The sequence below is a fragment of the Lytechinus variegatus genome, chromosome 10 (genome assembly GCF_018143015.1).
Source record: "Lytechinus variegatus isolate NC3 chromosome 10, Lvar_3.0, whole genome shotgun sequence".
NCBI classification, from domain to species: Eukaryota; Metazoa; Echinodermata; class Echinoidea; order Temnopleuroida; family Toxopneustidae; genus Lytechinus; species Lytechinus variegatus.
In genome coordinates this window covers 28,773,866-28,793,679 of record NC_054749.1, presented here as the reverse complement: position 1 = coordinate 28,793,679, position 19,814 = coordinate 28,773,866, and the positions used below count along the sequence as shown (strand labels likewise).

The following is a 19,814-nucleotide window of genomic DNA, read 5'->3' as shown; positions in this document are numbered from 1 at the left end:
CAATACCCTGAAACATGGAGAAGTATTCAGTGGTATCAAAAAGACAATTTTCTTCCTCAATTTCATTTACAGCGTAAGAAAAATTCAAAGTACATGTACATGTATTTGGTAGAATTTCAAAGATTAATGAGATTCCCATTTTTGTTTATTTCATAAATATACAAGTACTTGTTTTTAGGCTATCATACATCAACTTTCAAGAAAGAAGAACTTAGGTGTAATAGTAGGCCAATGATAAGGAATTTATGCCCTATGATGCAATGTGTTTCCAAGAGGAGAGGACTCAAAGCAGTGGTATATTGTTGGTATAACCGTCGTATTACATACAGTGCAAACCCATTTAGAGAAAATAAACTTCATAGTTTACTATAATATCAACATCATTTATTGTATAGAGAGAAAGCAACAGAGAAAAAGAGAACATCCTCATTCATGCATGTGCTTTGTTTGTAATGCTTTCTTTTACATTCTCTCACCAATATATTTTTTTTCATTTTGTCCACCTTACAGTATCCCCCTTTCATATTTTCATTATTTTAAGCTACTGAAATCCTTGCATCTGATATTAAGCTAATAGCAACTTAGTAGTGGAAAACACATTGTCAGTATTTAATAAAAAAACACAAGATATTTTATTAAACAACCCAAGAAGGTATACATGTATAAGATGTATTGTATCTCATCAATAATACAGGAGCAATAACCACTGGAGCACAATTTGATCTTGAGTTTCAGATAGAGTTGTGTCCATCCATGCCTACAGGGTTGTCAAAACACCATTTGATACTCTACATGTGTACATCACTAGTCCATACATATAAAGTAGTAAACATGGTATTACCAATAATTATCTCTAAAGATATACATGCACTAGCGTACCTACGGGGGCAGACTGCCCCCCCCCCCCCCGATGAGTCACCACCCATACAAGGGACCTATCCCTGCCCTCCCCCTGCCTGACGAGAAGTTGAAGACTTTTTTTCTTTTTTTTTTTGCTTGTCAAACTTTTTTCTGCTGCAAAATGACCTTTTATATCCTGTTGAGGATCTTTTTGGGGGTTTTCCAATTTTTTTCGTGGACGATTTTGCCCCCCCCCCCCCTGCGTGGAAAATCCAAGGTACGCTACTGTATACATGTATGGTGATAGCAGTTATATTGGAAGGGGGAGAGGGTCAAATGGTTGTGGATGTACAATAAAAGTGTTATTCTCCATGAAGTGTGAAAACAATACCATACAAGAACTGCAAAACATTTCAAGTATAAGCCTGAAGCATTTAACTTCATCATGAGGAAAAATAATAGGTCTTTTACAAAATTAAAAAAACACTACTAAATAGAAAATAGCCCTACTGCAAACATTGGATAAAAGATTGGCATCACTGTCACCATATTTCATGGGTCCCTAATAAATCAAGCAATACTGAAGTCAATATGAATTATTCATGATAAAAAATGAAGGATCTTTGACAAGCAATCTATCCTTATTTTCAAAATGTGGAGTTCTATCTAATTAAACCTCATTGTGAAGTGGGTAGAGCAGTAAACTTATTCTCATTACCATGATGCATCACCGGACTACCCATCAAGATGGATGATGGACATAATCACTCATCCTCAGGAGTATTCCAAAGGCATCCGTTGCCCTGGCAACATATTTGATAATGCTCTCCCGTCAAAGTTTGCCCCACTAAATCTTCCATTAATCGCTTAATGCACTGTGGATATCAAAAGGTAGGGAATCCTTTTGCCTTGAAAAAAAGTTGCCACTTAAAAGAAAAAAATCTATACATTATGAAAGTAACAATACATGTTCACTTAAAGTGAAGAAATTACAGCAACATTTTTCAGTTGTTTGTTTCCTTTACGGCCTTTGGTAAAAGCCTAAAAGATCAATGATATTAATTATACATTATCATTAAATAACTGTTCATTTTTACAGAGGAGACAAATGTGCTCATTATTAAAACTGATTTACTCCTACTTCCCCCTTTCTTCAGATGGCTTCTCGATATCAAAACTATCCAGGGCAATTTATTTTTGGGCTTTGATTGCAAGATGATAAAAAAGCTAGAACACCTGTCATGGTGTGCCATCTTGCAAATTGATTGCCTCATCTATGATACTGTCAATCACACAATATCATATTACATTGAGGGGGTACCAGCCTATCTAATATTGGATGTCTGTGTATATTAATTCAAAATTCTTAAGCTAAGATTACAACCAAGAATAAGAAAAAAAAACTATTCTGTTTCATCATTCTGCTATTCCCTCATTTTAAAGCCCACCCACCTCATATGACAGATCAGTGGGTTTGACCCAGGATAAAATCCACATTGGAGTGTATACACTAGGCCTATATATCTGAAATGAGAAAGGAGGCCTTTTTGACTTTAATTTTTTATTTGAATCCTGAAATAAAGAGGAGTGTAGAAGGGTTTGGTTGAGGAAGTAGGATGCACCAAATCAAAGGGCAAAGAATGATTACTGAGAGTGTTAGGTGAATCTGGCCACCCCCATTTACGGGGACATGACTGGATTTAAAAATTTGGAGTGATGATGATAATGGAGGGGGGGGCAATGGTGAACCAAAAAATTCTCCCAAGCAAATTTTTTAAAACTTGCCCCCTAAAAATGGGACAAGCAAAAAAGGGTGGAAAGGGGCTCTTTCACCCCCCCCCCCCATTCAAACTGCTTTTCAGAGCCACATACTCTGAAATTGCTACAATTCTGCTGTAACACTTCTGGCAACAATGCCCTTTTCCCCATTTAAGAGATAACTGATGGATAATGATTCTATTTTGTACCAACAGGTATTGAGTGGAAAGCCAGAGAGTAAACTGAGACTGATGATAAAAACAAACCTATGTGAACAGATTATACATCGACAGACACATCATGTTGGACAGATATGAAGAGAATGATAATCAAATTGATTCAACAGTCACTTTCCAACACTCTCCCATTTCATATCTTAAAGGTGGAGTGTCCCTTTTGCATTTTTGTCATCTTAAAGGAGTATCCAGGTAATTTGTGTATTTGAAAGAAATATATGTTGAGAATCTGAGTTTATAAAAGAGAGAATGAGGATGGGAATTTATATCTATTTGATAAGAATTTACATTTTTGCCCACAGTAAAAAAAAAAAGGCTAAAAAAAATTGTGAGATTAACAATGTAAAGATGTGTGTGCACTAACTGACTGGTGAAGAAACCCTACGTGTATTATAATAAAGTGAAAAAGTATAAAAAATAATGAATTCTTACATAATGCTAATGTATAAGTTTTAGAATACCAAATAACGCTGCAAGACCTCATCATTATTTTTTAACAAACAAACAAAGATATATTTTAATTCATAAACAGCTAGAGTAGCAAATTGTGGTACTTTGGAACTTGACCCAGCTCGGGTGACTTTCGGGAATGTTTGCGATAGGCGCACCTATGATTTGTGTGTACTTGCTTTATACAGCTTGCACTCAACCGAACAAAGACGAACCAAACAACAAGCCATCTGACAAACTATCCCACCTTCAGTGGTAATTTTGTTCGCAGCTCCAAGATCATTATGATATACAGGCTTGCCGTAAGGATAAGCGAATGAAATTGACCATACATGGATTTTGAGCGGGCGCTCCCTTTAAATTTACTTTAGGTAAACACTACACATTTTCAAGAGGGTTGTTTACTAAACTATTATTTTTAAACTGAAACTCCAAATCATTATTGAATAAATACTCACTGTGTACTCTGATGAGATTCAAAGATGGCACCCAGTAAGAGATCAGCGACATCAAGTGGGAAAGATAAAAGGGGAAAATAATTGAAAAGTCATAAAAATGTCATTACATCATGAAGTACGATAAAGCACAAGTAGTTTGTGAAGGCTTACGGAAGAAAGCGACATAAAAGAGCATGGTAAAAACTGCAGGGCCTAAGCCCTTCTTGTATAAAGAAATATATGAACTCACAGGGTAGTTCTGATACATTGAATACATTATAAAAAAAACCCACACAATTGTAAATTTTTTGCAATATCATGATGATGATATATTGTAAATTTACCAAATCATCTTCTCTCTATTAAACCACTAATAAATATCTATACAGTGCGTATCAAAAAAAAGTTTACACTTAGAAAATATCCTGTAAAATTATACATAAGTGACTTGTTGAAGATTTTTCCACATTTACACCTTGGTACAGATCCATTTAAGCAAATGACACTTAAAATGTCGAAAAATATTTCCGCTTGAGTGAGCACCACTTACTTTTGAAAAGTTGGTGAAAAATGATTTGCGCAGAACTTTGAAATAGCTATGCGAATAAAAGTAGACCTTAATCATGAAGAACACGTGTAGTTTAGCTATTAAAATTGATTTGAAGATATCCTTTACCTTTTTAAACTTGTTTCATTGCCCAAACACTTCGAAGAGTGTATTGCGCCCCACCCCACTCCCCCACACACCGAAGCCATCGTGACGATATTTGCTTTACACTGAGTTGTGATTTACATGAAATGGCTTAGGCTTGATTTTCATTTTGCTAATCACTCTTAAGCTTGGGAAAAGTGTGGAGAAATAAGTATTAAATGAAAAATGAAATGTAAACCCACTTTAAATGATAAAAACTTAGTGACAAAATGCTGGAGATGTCTGATATAAACTTTTGTTCAGATTCAGTAATGTCCTGAGATCCAGCTGGCGCAAAAAGGATAAAAGGTTGTGCTTACAAAGTGTTGTAATTTCAATTTGGGTGGCAAAAGTGTTACAAAATGCTTGAATGAATCTGTTTTATTTCAATTGACTACAAGAGCAAGGGAAATGTAAGAGAGATGTTTCACAGAGTAAGTTTGATTTCGCCATTTCCCCTTGACACAGCGTGAAAATGAGCATTTCTGCGCAAACAGATTTCTGCGAACTTTACAAAAATGGACAGTGCTCACTCAAGTGAAACATTCTGTCCAAACTTTTACTTTCATTAGATAGATGAGACCCAAACACAAGATTGTATGTGAAAAAATCATCCACACATTGCATATTTTTTAATTCCCAGGGCTTTTTCAAAGTGTAAACTTTTTTTTGATACGCACTGTATATCCTCAACGAACAAATATCATTATCACATGAATTGAGATTACTACATTTCTCATTTGACCTAATTAGGGGAACTTCTGTCAAAATGCCCCAAACTGCTTTTCATCAATTCACATACTCTTCCTGCTTTCAAAGCTCTGTTTTAATAAAGCCATGATCCTCAATTACTGTTCCTGTACTCAAACATTCAGAACATGATATCTACCAACTGTTCACATTTTACATATCACCAGCTGACAGCCATAATGGCATGATAATCTTTGAATCATACACTACACTACTGTACAATCATGGAGGTACAACTGTGGGAGTCTATAGGACTGCATTCAATCAATTACCCTTAACCACAGTTCAAGTTCAAACCATGTTATAACTGAGAGATTTTTTTTTAATATCAGAATGAAAACATGAAATATTGAAAAAGGTGTGTAACAAAAGGTGTTTCTATAGAATGTTTTTGTTGTTTATTTTTAACTGTAAATAAAACTACATGTACGTCCTTTCATATACATTTATGAAAGTGCAATATATTCAATTTTCCCCATCACTTTCAAAGTTCAATCGTACAAGCTACAACCACAGCAATACTTTATCTGCAAAATAACCAACTAAACTTGACTATCAAATCTTCCCTGTACCCAAACTGTATCTGTAAAAACCCATTAAATGCTCCATTAGTAAAACCATAATGCTTGACTGGAGATAAATGAGCAATAATTCACATCCAGATGTACATGTTCATCCCTTTATAAAGGATCAATGTCTTTTCAATACAAGACCCAGAGAGCAAACAGGACGGTGCCAATGGCTACATTCAAGCAACAATTTCTCTTGGAATTAATGTTTTTTTTTCCCGAATGACATTCAAAGGTAGTGTTCAGGAAACTTTTCGTTACAAATTGAAAGCACAAATACGAAACTTTTAAAAAACGAGACATGTGTTTGTCACAATTTTGGAAAACCAAGTTTACTGTGAATCGCTTTGATGCAACAGAGATCTTGAAATAATGATTCTGAGGGACCATTACTTCCAGTTCCAACAATGTACTGCAAGTTGACCTATATATTTCTACGTCAAGTATCTCTATAGTCAAACTGTACATTATGGTTGCCAAGACACAACTTGAAATTAGGAAGAATCAACGTTGATGAAAAATTGCTTGAATGCACATCCACACTGTGAACCATATTCTGGTCTTGATTTGTGATTCTCGCTTCAGAAAACTCGCTTGAATGCACCCAAAGCCTCCAAGCGGTTGACACCATGCCATGTACAGCTTGTGTCAGAGTCAATTCCATATGTAAACAAATCTCAAGAGCATCCATTCATCATATATGAGGGGCAAGTTCCCTGGTAGTTGGGGGATTCATATATCAAAATAATTGAGTTACTTAGAGATATGAGCATGGATGATGTTCCTTATTAGTCTCTCCATAATACAGGGACACAATTAATAAACTGAAACCCATCAACGATAGTAGCCTTGAATAATTCCAGGTCAGTGGAAACATACCAGGTAATAATACCTATTATCAAATACAATGTAAAACCTACTTCACTTGCAATTCAAGAAGCCTCTTTAAAAATGGTCCTAAACAATAACTAGCTGACATAACACAGATTTTTAAGGCTATTTTTCTGTATACATGGTACATGGAAAAATATTTTGACTGCATCAGTCTTGTTGAATCATAGCTTCTAAAAACCTGGGACTTGATAGGGATTTCCTTGTAAAATGTGGTATAACTACAGCATCCTTCCTTTATGTATGCAATATTTTCTAATACTTTTCAAGTAGGCTAGTTTACATATTTTTTATTTCTACTTTTAGAAGACCTAAATATTGTTTTAACATTTAACAGAGAACCTATGTGACAACTAGTGTCAGTTTTGGGGTGGCTGGTTACATTATGCTCTGACTGTAGTATAACAGAAATTGTGAGATATTGTAACAGGTTCCGCTGTCACATACAATATTTAGTATTATACATGTATGGTATAATATTACATACCTGTACATATGGAAAAAAATATTAGCTGGCATCAAGAAATATTCTTTTACAATACATACAAGTTCTCTGTAAACTGTGACTGTAATTGTCCACTTGAGTACCTAAAAAGCTTTATAATCTGAATGGTAGATTTTGAGTATTGTGTATCTCTACATATTTTACGTCATTCATGAAGCCAAACTCAAACGCAAGGCTTTTCTTTTATGAAACTAAAAGCTCAGCTCCTTTTATAAGGTTTGTAATTACAGACTCCTGAGGCGAACATCAGCTGACTGCTAACACCTGGTTATAAACAACATAATGATTAACAATGAACAATTGGGAGTGATGCTACATGTATTTTCAATCAAAAATGGGAAATTGAAGCTCACAAGCCCACGTGTATTGTACAGTACACAGTGTACATATAAATGAAAAGGCAGTGCAAAGAAATAAAAAAAAAACCTAAAACATAATATGAGAATAAGATAATTCTTTTAATTAAAAAGAGCATTAGATATGAACTCAGCATTGACCACTAACTGTTTTACCCTGATTTTTTTTAATTTCTCTTTATTTGAATGAACTCATGCAAAATTTTTCAAATATTATAAAACTGAATATATTCCAAATGCTATATATTTAAAAACTGGCTTCAATGGCATTACAGAAATTGTAATTCAGCATTACACAATAAACTTTTCTCATATCATTTGACTTTCATAAAAGTATCTGTATGTAAGAGATATGATGAGTATTCTATGGAAGCTTAAAAGTGCCACCGAGATGTTGAGATAATTATCTCGGGAAGTCGACATCTTGATAGCAAAAGATAAGATGACGAGATCCCGGATCTCATCATGTCGACATCTTTAAGAAGAGATGATGAGATGACAAGATCCCGAATCTCATCATGTCAACATCTTTTAGAAGAGATGATGAGATGACAAGATCCCGGATCTCATCATGTTGACATCTTGTAGAAGAGATGATGAGATGACAAGATCCCGGATCTCATCATGTTGACATCTTTTAGAAGAGATGATGAGATGACAAGATCCCGGATCTCATCATGTTGACATCTTGTAGAAGAGATGATCAGATGTCATGATCTCGTAACTCGTCATGTCTACATCTTTAAGAAGAGATGATTAGATGACATGATCATGGATCGAAGATCTTGTCATCTGACCATTTCTTCTAAAAGATGTCGACATGACGAGATCTGGGATCTTCATCTCATCATCTCTTCTACAAGATGTCAACATGATGAGATCCGGGACCTTGTCATCTCATCATCTCTTCTAAAAGATGTCAACATGATGAGCTCTGGGATCTTGTCATCTCATCATCTCTTCTAGAAATTGTCAACATGATGAGATCCAGGATCTTGTCATCTCATCATCTCTTCTAAAAGATGTCAACATGATGAGATCCGGGATCTTGTCATCTCATCATCTCTTCTGCGAGATGTCGACATGATGAGATCCGGGATCTCGTCATCTTATCTTTTTCCTATCAAGATGTCGACTTCCTAAGATAATTATCTCAACATCTCGGTGGCACTTTTAAGCTTCCATAGTATTCCACTCATACCCACCCTCAATTTCAACACAATGCTATTGGCTAAAGTTGGGAAGTTCCACTTGTAGCAAAGCACTGGTTCAACTTGTGAGTGAAATTGGAATGGTACTCATTCAGACCATATCAATGTCTTTATATTTCAAGATTTCTTAGTCAAAAGTCACATACTGTATCAGTGTTTTTTTTTATTTTCTAACTTTGCATCAGCATACATGTACATGTTTATTTTTCATTCCAACTGACAAAGTAAGGATATCCCAAATGCTATTAAACTCCCCAGTGATAAAAAAATTGTATACAAGAACTATTCTAATTCTACATTATGGTAAATGTTTATCAAATTATAGTCTGTCAGATGAATAATGTTTTCAAAGTATTGATTTTATGCTAGTGATTTTATGCAGAGCAGTCAAACTTGACTCAACCTATGATGATGCTACCACGGATGTGAGATGAGCTGGAAAAGCCTTGTGGCTCTAATCTGACTAGATATTTAATCGAAAAAGAGAGTATCATTGACATGGAAGTTCTGTAAAGACATCGATCCAAAATATATTTATGCGAAACCTGCATTTCAGTTATTATCCCTGTCTATCTGATCTAACATTCAATGTTGTTTTTTTTATTTTTGGAAATCATTTTCCCCCTTCAGTTTTGCATGCAGGATATACTCTATTCATGCAAGATATAATTCAATTTTAATAAAAGAACACACACTCACACCAGCGTTTATGTGTTTATTCTAACTTCATATTACTTTGCATCCAAACCCTGAACACAACCATTCATGGACGCACAAACATCAATCCAAACCAGGACACACACCCACACAAAATAATAACACATGAAAACCTAACAAAAACAAAAATACAATGAAAATCCTTGAAGTGTACTATTTGTGCCAAGACATGATTGATCATGACTTTAAAGAGTAATAATATTCATGGAATCAGTGTCCCCTGTCTGGCCTAAATGAGCAAAACTAATGGCCCAAATAAACAGCAAGTACAGACCCTGTCAACTCTCCTATCTTCAAAGAAGTTGCGGCATATATCTGATTACTAAGAGGAATCCTGAGGGACTTTTGGCAGCTCTGCTTGATTTGTGATGGCAAAGGGGACATCATCAAATATTCAAACGTTTTAAATAGCGAGTGTGAAACTAATTTTCTATTGGGGTCTTGTGGGAATTAGTTTTGCTTCCAGGGGTATGTTTTGTGTCACTTTTAATTTTAGGAGTAATCACTTCCCTATTATTCTTCAATGTTATATCTAATTCTCTCTCTTTATTTCACCTATCTTTTTATTCCTTTCACTTTCCCTTTCCCTATTCCATTTTGGATGAAGAAAGATCTGCATATACTTGGTAATTTTTTCTTCTCCCCTACATGCATAACTTTTTGTTCTTGTCCTGATTGTTGCTTTTTTTTCCTTTCTTTTCTCCATAAACCTTCTCCTCACCCTCTCCTATTACCATGTATCCATCCATCTCTTTCTCTGTCTCTATCTTTCTTTCCCCTTCTCTGTTGACCTACTTTGCTTCCTTCTCTCTTTTCTCTTCTTCCACTTTCTGCCTCCAACTGTTTATCTATCAACCCCACTCTCTGTCTATCTGCTTTCACTCTTTTCTCTATTCAATCAAATTGTTACTCAGGAAACCTTGGGAACGTTTACAATTTCATGAGCTGATCAAGGAGACCCTGGGACCCATTCCAGATTCAGTTGCACTGATACCTTAAGATTGAACATTGAACACATCTTGATTTTCAACCAATCAGAGGGACACACTCTTAATATACATGTACATTTGATTTTTGGAGTTGTTTTTAAATAAAATTCTTTCTGTGACAGGCCCCAGAACCAGAAGCAAACAAACCCATTGCATGCAGCTAGGGTTCCAAAATAAAGCCCTCAGCATCCCATGAACATTGTATAAAACGTGAAAAATAGTAGGAATAATGGGAGTTCTTCGCCTCAGTAATTTGTATTACATCATCACTCAAATTATTTCCACCATAATACTTAATTCTGCATTCATTATAGATGAAATATGTTGATACTCTTTTCCCTATGTCATGCATATTATCCCACATGCCTATATTTTGAATAAAAACAATATCCCATTTATGGAAAGACCTAATACATTTTTATCCTATCTCTAGAGTAAAAAAAAATCTTTAGATGGACATAATTTCTACAAATTTTTTTCAGAGTTATTCAGATTTGCATATATGGTTACATATGTGATCAAATCTTGAATTGGTGAAGAAGAATTTGAGGGCCATCCACACATGGGCAAAACAAAAAGAGAAGAAAAAATCCATGGCAGCCAATCGTAAAATCAATATCATTTTTATGTTAATCAAATACTGCGAAATTTGCAACCTCATTTCCTCATGAAATGGACAACTAAGGCTTGGGATGGGTGCATGACCCGCCACTCCATGACATGGGAACCCACACATGGGACCGAGGGGCCATTTCAGGCTTCATTCAACTCTAAGCACTTACCTGTGAGCGTGAATATTGATGGGCTTGGAGCTTGAGGGTGATATCAATAATACATGAACGCTTGACATGCTCATAAATCATAGATCTGTTGGGGCAAACTAAAGTGGATGGTTTCGTGGGGAGCATTGCCCTCTCACACGATCCAAGAAGGGTACTACATGTAGGGCCTATCAATTTCACATGCGTCATCCCCTCAAGGAATAAACATTAATGATTTGCACTGCATTTAATATAGTATCCTTCAGGGCTAAAAAAATGAAGTATGCTACTCCTCTTGTCTCGGATGTATAGGCTGTGGTCCATGTGTAATTGAGACACTGCTATCATGTTAATCTTTACACAAAGAGAGTTTACAGAAATGTTATCAGAGATGATATCTTTAAAGCCCATAGCACAGACTTTTTAAAAGAATTTGACTTTTAACCTCATGATACATGCGTCAAAAGCATTAACTTCAAGCAGGAGTACATGTGTCAAATCTTCATGCAAACTATTAAGACTAGGAATGGCACTGGGATTGTTTTCTTGGAAACTTTGTAATCACAAAATAATTTTTAGGGCCATGTACATTTTCCACTTCCATGAACATGGCAATCACTGAGAATAAAAGTTACTGGGAGGGGCGATGGGGGGGGGGGGGATAGTGAGAAAAGAACCATGAATAACTTTATACATGGGATCATTGTCCTAGGTACATATATTGGTTGGCAAAACAAGTCCAGTTAATTGCAGAGAGGTAATGGTTGGAGTCTTTTACATGAAAGCATTTCACAAATTCAATCTACAGTAGATATGAATGTATTATTTGCTTTTTAACTTGTCAAAATTGATAAAAATAACACTCACAAGTACTTGATTGAAAATGATTGAATGTAGAAGAAATTCAGCATGAGCTTCAAGAAATGAGGAAAAAGCCAGGCTTGAAATTTGGAATTCACTCAAGCATGAGATGTGCACAATGTGCAATCTCAGTACATCTTTAAACAGTCTACAATTGATAGAGTCTAAGAAACTCTTGGATCTTGTCTCTTCAATAGTCAACTTTATATCTTAAGTCCTTTTACGCCTTTTGGACCCCTTGCGCGCGCCAATGCTCAGCGGCGCACGCACAGTCGCACAAGCGCAGCCCCGCTAGCGCTAGGGCTATACGCTAGGGCACGGCGGCCGTGGCCCCTGCCTGCTGCACTGTGCAGGTACAGTATACGCGCCCGGCCCGAATATGACAACTTTTGCCATTGGCTTGTGGTCTGACACATGTTTATTTAAAGCTAAAACGCGAACGCAAAGTTTGACCAATGAACATCATTCTTACATCATCGTAAAGCTGAGAAAAAACTGCACAATGACTCATGGGAACTAAGCTGTACGATACCATCAAGCGAAATTGGAAGAGTGGGAAATCGTTTGTGGTGACATAAAGTAGGATTTTACGTTGAGTTTCATCCTATTTTTTATATGAAAGGGATGTTTTTGACCCCAAAACGCGAATGCAGTTAACATCTTTGCAAAAATTTCAATTATTTAATGGAAATAATATGATATCATCAGCATTATATCATTGGAACTAAGGATAAAAGTGGGAACTTTTTTCAGGAATGACAAAATTGTTAACAAAACATGGTATTTCCATAAAGTGGTAGACACACGCGGAAAGCACACGCAGTTAGTGTCCCATAGGATTCGATATGCTTTATCTCTTAAGGCATGGTCACACCGCCCGAGTGTTGTTGGAGCGGTAGAGAAAGAGGGCCGGATTTCGCTCACAAAATTGGGGAAAAATCGAAAGACATAAATATAAAAAACAAGTGGAATGCCTCTGGCCGTCTCACCTGCATCACGCAGTTCAATATAGCAGCAGTGCTGACTTTGAAAACTACTCTAACTCGCACAAGATGTTTAGTGATACATGGTTACTCTTATGTCCACTTTTTATGAACTAGACCAATAAACTTACAGAGATATGATGGTTATTCAACAAAAAAACCCAACATGGCCAAAGTTGATTGACCTTACATGACCTTTGACCTTGATCATGTGACCTGAAACTCGCACAGGATGTTCAGTGATACTTGATTACTCTTATGTACAAGTTTCATGAATCAGATCCATAAACTTTCAAAGTTATGATGGTAATTCAACAGATAACCCAATTCGGCCAAAGTTCATTGACCTTTGACCTTGGTCATGTGACCTGAAACGCGCACAGGATGTTCAGTGATACTTGATTACTTTAATGTCCAAGTTTAATGAACTAGATCAATAAACTTTCAAAGTTATGATGGTAATTCAACAGATACCCACAATTCGGCCAAAGTTCATTGACCCTAAATGACCTTTGACCTTAATCATGAGACCTGAAACTTGCACAAAATGTTCAGTGATGCTTGATTACTATTATGTCCAAGTTTCATGAATCAGATCCATAAACTTTCAAAGTTATGATGGGAATTCAACAGATATCCCCAATTCGGCCAAAGTTCATTGACCCTAAATGACCTTTGACCTTGGTCATGTGATGTGAAACTCATGCAGGATGTTCAGTGATACTTGATTAACCTTATGTCCAAGTTTCATGAACTAGGTCCATATATTTTCTAAGTTATGATGACATTTCAAAAACTTAACCTCAGGTTAAGATTTCGATGTTGATTCCTCCAACATGGTCTAAGTTCATTGACCCTAAATGACCTTTGACCTTGGTCATGTGACATGAAACTCTAATAGGATGTTCAGTAATACTTGATTAACCTTATGGCCAAGTTTCATGAACTAGGTCCATATACTTTCTAAGTTATGATGTCATTTTAAAAACTTAACCTCAGGTTAAGATTTGATGTTGACGCCGCCGCCGCCGCCGTCGGAAAAGCGGCGCCTATAGTCTCACTCTGCTATGCAGGTGAGACAAAAAAAACCAACAATCGAAATCGAAAATGGTGAATGATAGCGAGCGGTGATGATTTTTTTTCTCTCCGCTCCACGACCGCTCCAACAATGCTCGGGCGGTGTGACCATGCCTTTAGATAATCTTAATTGTTTTTCTCTTTTTTGCTCTTAGAAGAAATATAGGCTATTTACGGAGAACCTTCTCGAGTGACTTATTATTTGTTTGGGGTGGCTGGTGTAGATGTAGACTCCAAGGTACATGTGCTGTACATTTTTTTTTATATTTGATACTGATCTTTTGGTGTTGGTTTACGAGCTAATACTTTCACCAGCACACTGAGCACATCACTACAAAATGGGGATAACCTTTAGAAAAAGCATTGGCATTCAGCTTTTTATCTGATAGTGCTATGTGCGCTTAGAGAAATTTTGATAGGTGCTATATAAATATTGAATTATTATTATTTTTGTAATCTCACAAAATGATAGAGCTGGATCAGGAACTGGAAGTCAATCTTCATTTGCATTGTGCTTTTGACACTAACATCAGCATTAAAACCAAGCTTGAAATCAGCCAATGAAATTCTTACATAGAAAGTAAATGTGTGGGTCCTTGGGATAACATTATAACATGGTGCTACTAGCTCCATGGTTATGTAGATAAAGTATGTGGGTTATACAAAGACGTATTAATATAGGGAAGGAATAAAAATATGAGACATCCAAGAGCTCTCTGTTCACAGTAGAGACAATGCACAATATTTTTTTAGCAAACAAGCTCATTTACAGCATTCAGACATCTCAAGGCAAAAATTGATTTTTGTTTTTGTATTAACAAACACTAATTGTTCTGAGCATTCATGACCCTCCAATAATAAATTTAATGTTTAGTTGCACACAAATGAATTAAAAAACATAATTTTGTACCAATTGTGTGCTTATCTTGTTCAGCAGCTTTTTGAAGCAAGGTGACCAAAATTTAACCAGCCTCTTGTGTTTTTTCTACTGTCTCATTAACTTTGGAGAGACTTTCCTTATATCCTCTTGAACAATCAATGTATAATCAAGTCTACATGATATCTAATGAAGATATGAAGTTATGAGATAGATATCAAGCGGGTAATTGGGAAGAAAAAATAATCAACTAAGAACAACATTTCTACTACCTACAAATGCTACTTTGTTTTCTTTACAACTAATTCCATCAATGCTCCTACTGCTATTAACATGACCACCACCACAACTACATGTATAACACTGCTGGACACCTGTACTACCATCAACACCACCACAACTACACACTTCTAATACTTCTACACTTCTATTCATTATATTATTTAAACTCTGACTACTACTACTACTACTACCACCACTACCTCTATTTTGTACCAACACTATTAAAAGTGTTTCCACTGCCACTAATGCTGCTGCTGTTGCTACTACTTCTACTACTACTACTACTACTACTACTACTACTACTACTACTACTACTTCTACTACAACTACTACTACTACTAATAGTACTACTAACTTCTACTATGCTACTTCTACTACTACTACTACTTCTACTCCAGCAGTAACTATTGCCACTATATAACAAAAAAACTCAACTACGAAAAATAAGGAAATAACAGACTAATTAATAGTAGAACTGATATAGCACACACTACACACGTCTCAATTTCGGTAATAGTCTTCTTTTTAATCATTAAATATACCTAACTCCAAAATTACCCAACTTCAAAAACTTCAAAATTCAGCAGCTCGCATTGTTTCTCTGTCAAATAAACACAACCACATCACTCCTGTTCTTAAAGACCTCCATTGGTTGCCCATAAAGGATTGCATAGTTTTCAAAATTATACTTTTGGTTCATCATATCATCAATGGATCCGCACCTGATTACAACAAGTCTCTTATACACCACTATCAACCTGCACGCACACTGCGATCATCCCAATCTAGTCTCTTGCATATCCCACTATCTAAAAAATCCTGGGGCGATCGAGCCTTTGCTCATATGCCGGACCAGCCCTGTGGAATTCACTGCCACAGGAGCTGAAGAACTCAAACTCTGCAACATCCTTTAAGGGCAACCTGAAATTGCTTTTGTTCACCAGCAGGTACTAGGTTTGAAGACAGTAATTTTTCCTCATTTTTAAAATTCGCCTTTTTTTTTTTACTTCTCTTATTTCTCTTTACTTTTATGTCTTACTCCCTTCAAAGCGCCTTGAGCATTTAATCAAAATGGAAAAGACGCTATAGAAATCACATGTATTATTATATTATTACTTGCTTAATATTTCCTAAAATTTTACACAGCCCCCAAAATATTATCTATTTCTTTGTATAAATATGTAAAATACAAAGGGAAATCTATTTATACAACAAAATCCTAAAATAAAATCATGCAAATTTCTAATATTTAATTAGAACAAATGCAGAAAGATCATGTACATGCTCATTAAACTGATCCAGCAAGAGAGTCTCTCCCATTTTTCCTGACAGTCTATGCTGCAGTAAATCATCTAGTATTACAAGGATTCAGTATCAAAATTGGACTAAATACCCTGACTGAGCATCTAAATCCTCTTCGTAATCATGATAGACTGGACACAACTGGGAATAACGCTTAGGTTTTTGTGTGTGTCACTGATATAAGGAAATCTTTTATTGGATAATGTACATACATTTGCACGCTGCACTTCACCAGTATGACAATACACCAGACGGTGGACTGTACTGTTTCCAGAAGAAGAAGAACCCTGGGATTGTCACAGCGATGCTCTGTTTTATACCTATTCTTACTAACAATATCATTTTATTGTTTTTGTGTAAATTACATAAAAAAAGAAGAAAAGAATATACCTTTTTTAAAAAAGGAAAATCAGTTGATATAAAATTTGTTTTTCTTTCTTCATAGCTCCAATTTTAATTTCTTTATATGTAAATGTACCCTATTATCTTAATTGGTTTGACTATTGTTCCTTAAATACATTTCAATACTTACAAATAATGATAGACTGCAACAGAGGTATAAACCTTATTATAATACAGTAAATTTAAAAGTAACTGAATAAAATTAGGCAATCCAAAACTGTGACATTACAAAGTTGTAACCTTTGAATTGAATGACAATCAAATCATTCCTCACACCCAACAAATATTTCATAGATTGAAATTTTGACATGCCCCCCCCCCAAAAAAAAAGACCCCCCCCCCATGGGTCAAACTATACAATACTCAACACAATGACAAGAATAGGTATTGCCTGAAAGTATCACCCAAATGTTCTCATGCAGTATTGGCATTGTAATTCATGTTTGCAATAATAAATGTCTATACATGTAAAAGAAAATTGCTTGAATGCACTCTTAGGGCTGTTACAACAATTAGTTTTTGGAAATCGGTTGCAAATTCAAACTAATAGTATGCATCTGATATTAAAATCAACCTCAATGAAGGGAAAACAATGTTTAATAGAGCAAACAACATTAAACAACAGACCAAGAATCAATTCCACATTTGCAATCAATTGTAAGACATACAATCGATTTTAGACTTACAAAATTGTGAGTTTCTTGCAATGCCCCTGTAATGGAAACTGTCTTGGCTTTCACTCTGATACCCCTTTTCCCATGATAGTCAGAGCAACTGTATGAAACCATCGTTGGATTTAAGAGGATTATGTATGAAAATCAAAATGATAGACAGTTGATCCCAAACCAATCCCCAGGCTAAAGTCAATTGACATGGAACAGCTGATGGTACATGGGGATTGTTGATGGACTGTATTACACCGGGTGAAGAACCAATAAGTAGTACAGCAGGTCTTTACACTTGTGATCAATAGATGCTTACAACCTAAAATACAAAACCAAGGACTACAGGGACTCTTAAAACAAATCAGTCAAATTGACTAAACAAGTAGTCAGCTGGGTTGCAACTGATATGGCAATTACTGATAGTCACATTTCTGACATATATTCTAGTCAGAAATAACTTTTTTGAAGTAAAATAGGACTAGAAAATATATGACTAGAATAACAATTGCACCCAGCTGACCCTATTATCTAGTCACTTTTGACTGATTTGTTTTTAGAGTGTAGATAGAAGTACACATACATGCAAGAACTGTGTGAACATTTCCAGGGTGCTGTTTCTCTCAAAGTTTAGTTTGTCTTTATAAGGTTACACTTACATGTAACTCTGTAACCATCCGTAGCATATCGCATGATGAGTCGCATTATGTTAGCACTTTATTTTGAGTCACACTTAAATTTGCATGCATTTGTGAAAATTTCCCATTACCAGGTCCATTTTACTTTAACCAAGCTTGTAACAACTTAGTGCCTAAATCTATTTTTTTAATAAAGCTTCCAGGGATCTTTTGTGCATTTTCGAGCTAAGTTGCCCCAGTTCAAAAGTAATCCTTCTTCTGACTTGTCTATGTTTGTAAATTAAACCTTGATTATTAACTCTTAGCATGCCAGAAACTTTGCAGCACCACATAATTTGTAATTAAAGTCAACAAAAGGTTTAAAGACTTATTATTGCCCAAGGCCACAACTCCAGTGCAACCTTATACATGTACATGTAGTATCAAGAGATTACAAGGTTACATTGTGCACAAGACTACAGAGTACTACTTGTTTGCAAATTACACAAATGGCAAAAGTCATGTGCACTATCCATAAATGTAAAATCAATACCATGGAGGTTTTATCTCCAAATACAGCTAGCTAAGTGTGATTTTTATGCTTTGGTTAACTACCAATATAAACATCTTGTATAGCCTTGTATAGCCCTTTATAGCCCTCCTCCCCCCCCCCATCTCTTCAGCCCCCCTCTCTTTCTTCTATCTCCCTTTCCCTTACTTGTTTTCTACACTGTTTCTCTAGCTTTATGTCTCACCTCCCCCTCTCTCTCTACATGTATTTCTCCAACTCAACATCTTTTCCCCTTCTTATTCTCCTCGTGTTAGAATAATCAAAATGGGGAGTAAAAAAGCCAAGTCTGCAAAATAATTCATTAACACAGTCAGAAAGTGGTTTATAAAATTGAGATGTAGCCATACACAACAATACAAGATACACTATAAAAATATTATTGGACTTAACATGTATTAAACATGCAACTGTGATTATGATGGAGAGAAAGTACATGTATGAATATCAATACAATAAGAGATTTAAAGTCATATTAAAGCTCACCTGTCATTGTATGTGGATAGTAATTCCATGCTTTCTCTGTTATATAGAAGTAACTACACAACCTGGAAACTAACTTTTGTATCCACACTGGTAATCGACTGTCAAAAACAAAACAAAACAAAAATAAACAAAATACATTCATAAGACCATATTAAAGTAAAATATCATACTTAAAACCTAAATTTCATGGAATGATAAATGAATGTTATTCAATGAAGAAAACAATAAATTACCTCATACCACCCATAAATACTAGAAATTGTTCATTTCCAGTGAAAATAGAAAAAAAATCATGCAGAATTCATGAATTTTACTCTAATTTATATTCAGTCAAGGGTAAACTGGGATATATCTATTATTGAATAAACTTTTCTTCAAAGAGTCATGTTGATTTATAAAGAATTTAAGCCCTGGCCTGTCAAACACTTCACTTCAACAATGCTATCCGCCTGTGTCTCACTTAAAAAAAGACGAGACAAATTCAATGTGAACAGGTGAAAATAAAAGCTAAAAAAACACTTTATTGTCATCTCCCA

General features: G+C 35.4%; 1 protein-coding gene across 1 annotated transcript in view; it reads right to left on the bottom strand.

Moving 5' to 3' along the window:
* LOC121422302 (cytoplasmic phosphatidylinositol transfer protein 1-like) overlaps nt 1-19,814 on the bottom strand; it is a 76,755-nt gene that overhangs the window by 31,837 nt on the left and 25,104 nt on the right. The window contains exons 3-4 of the mRNA XM_041617246.1: nt 19,279-19,376; nt 3,743-3,750 (exon numbers count right to left, since the gene is read on the bottom strand). Of these exons, the coding sequence (XP_041473180.1) occupies nt 3,743-3,750; nt 19,279-19,376 (106 nt within the window). The remainder of the gene's footprint in view (nt 1-3,742; nt 3,751-19,278; nt 19,377-19,814) is intronic.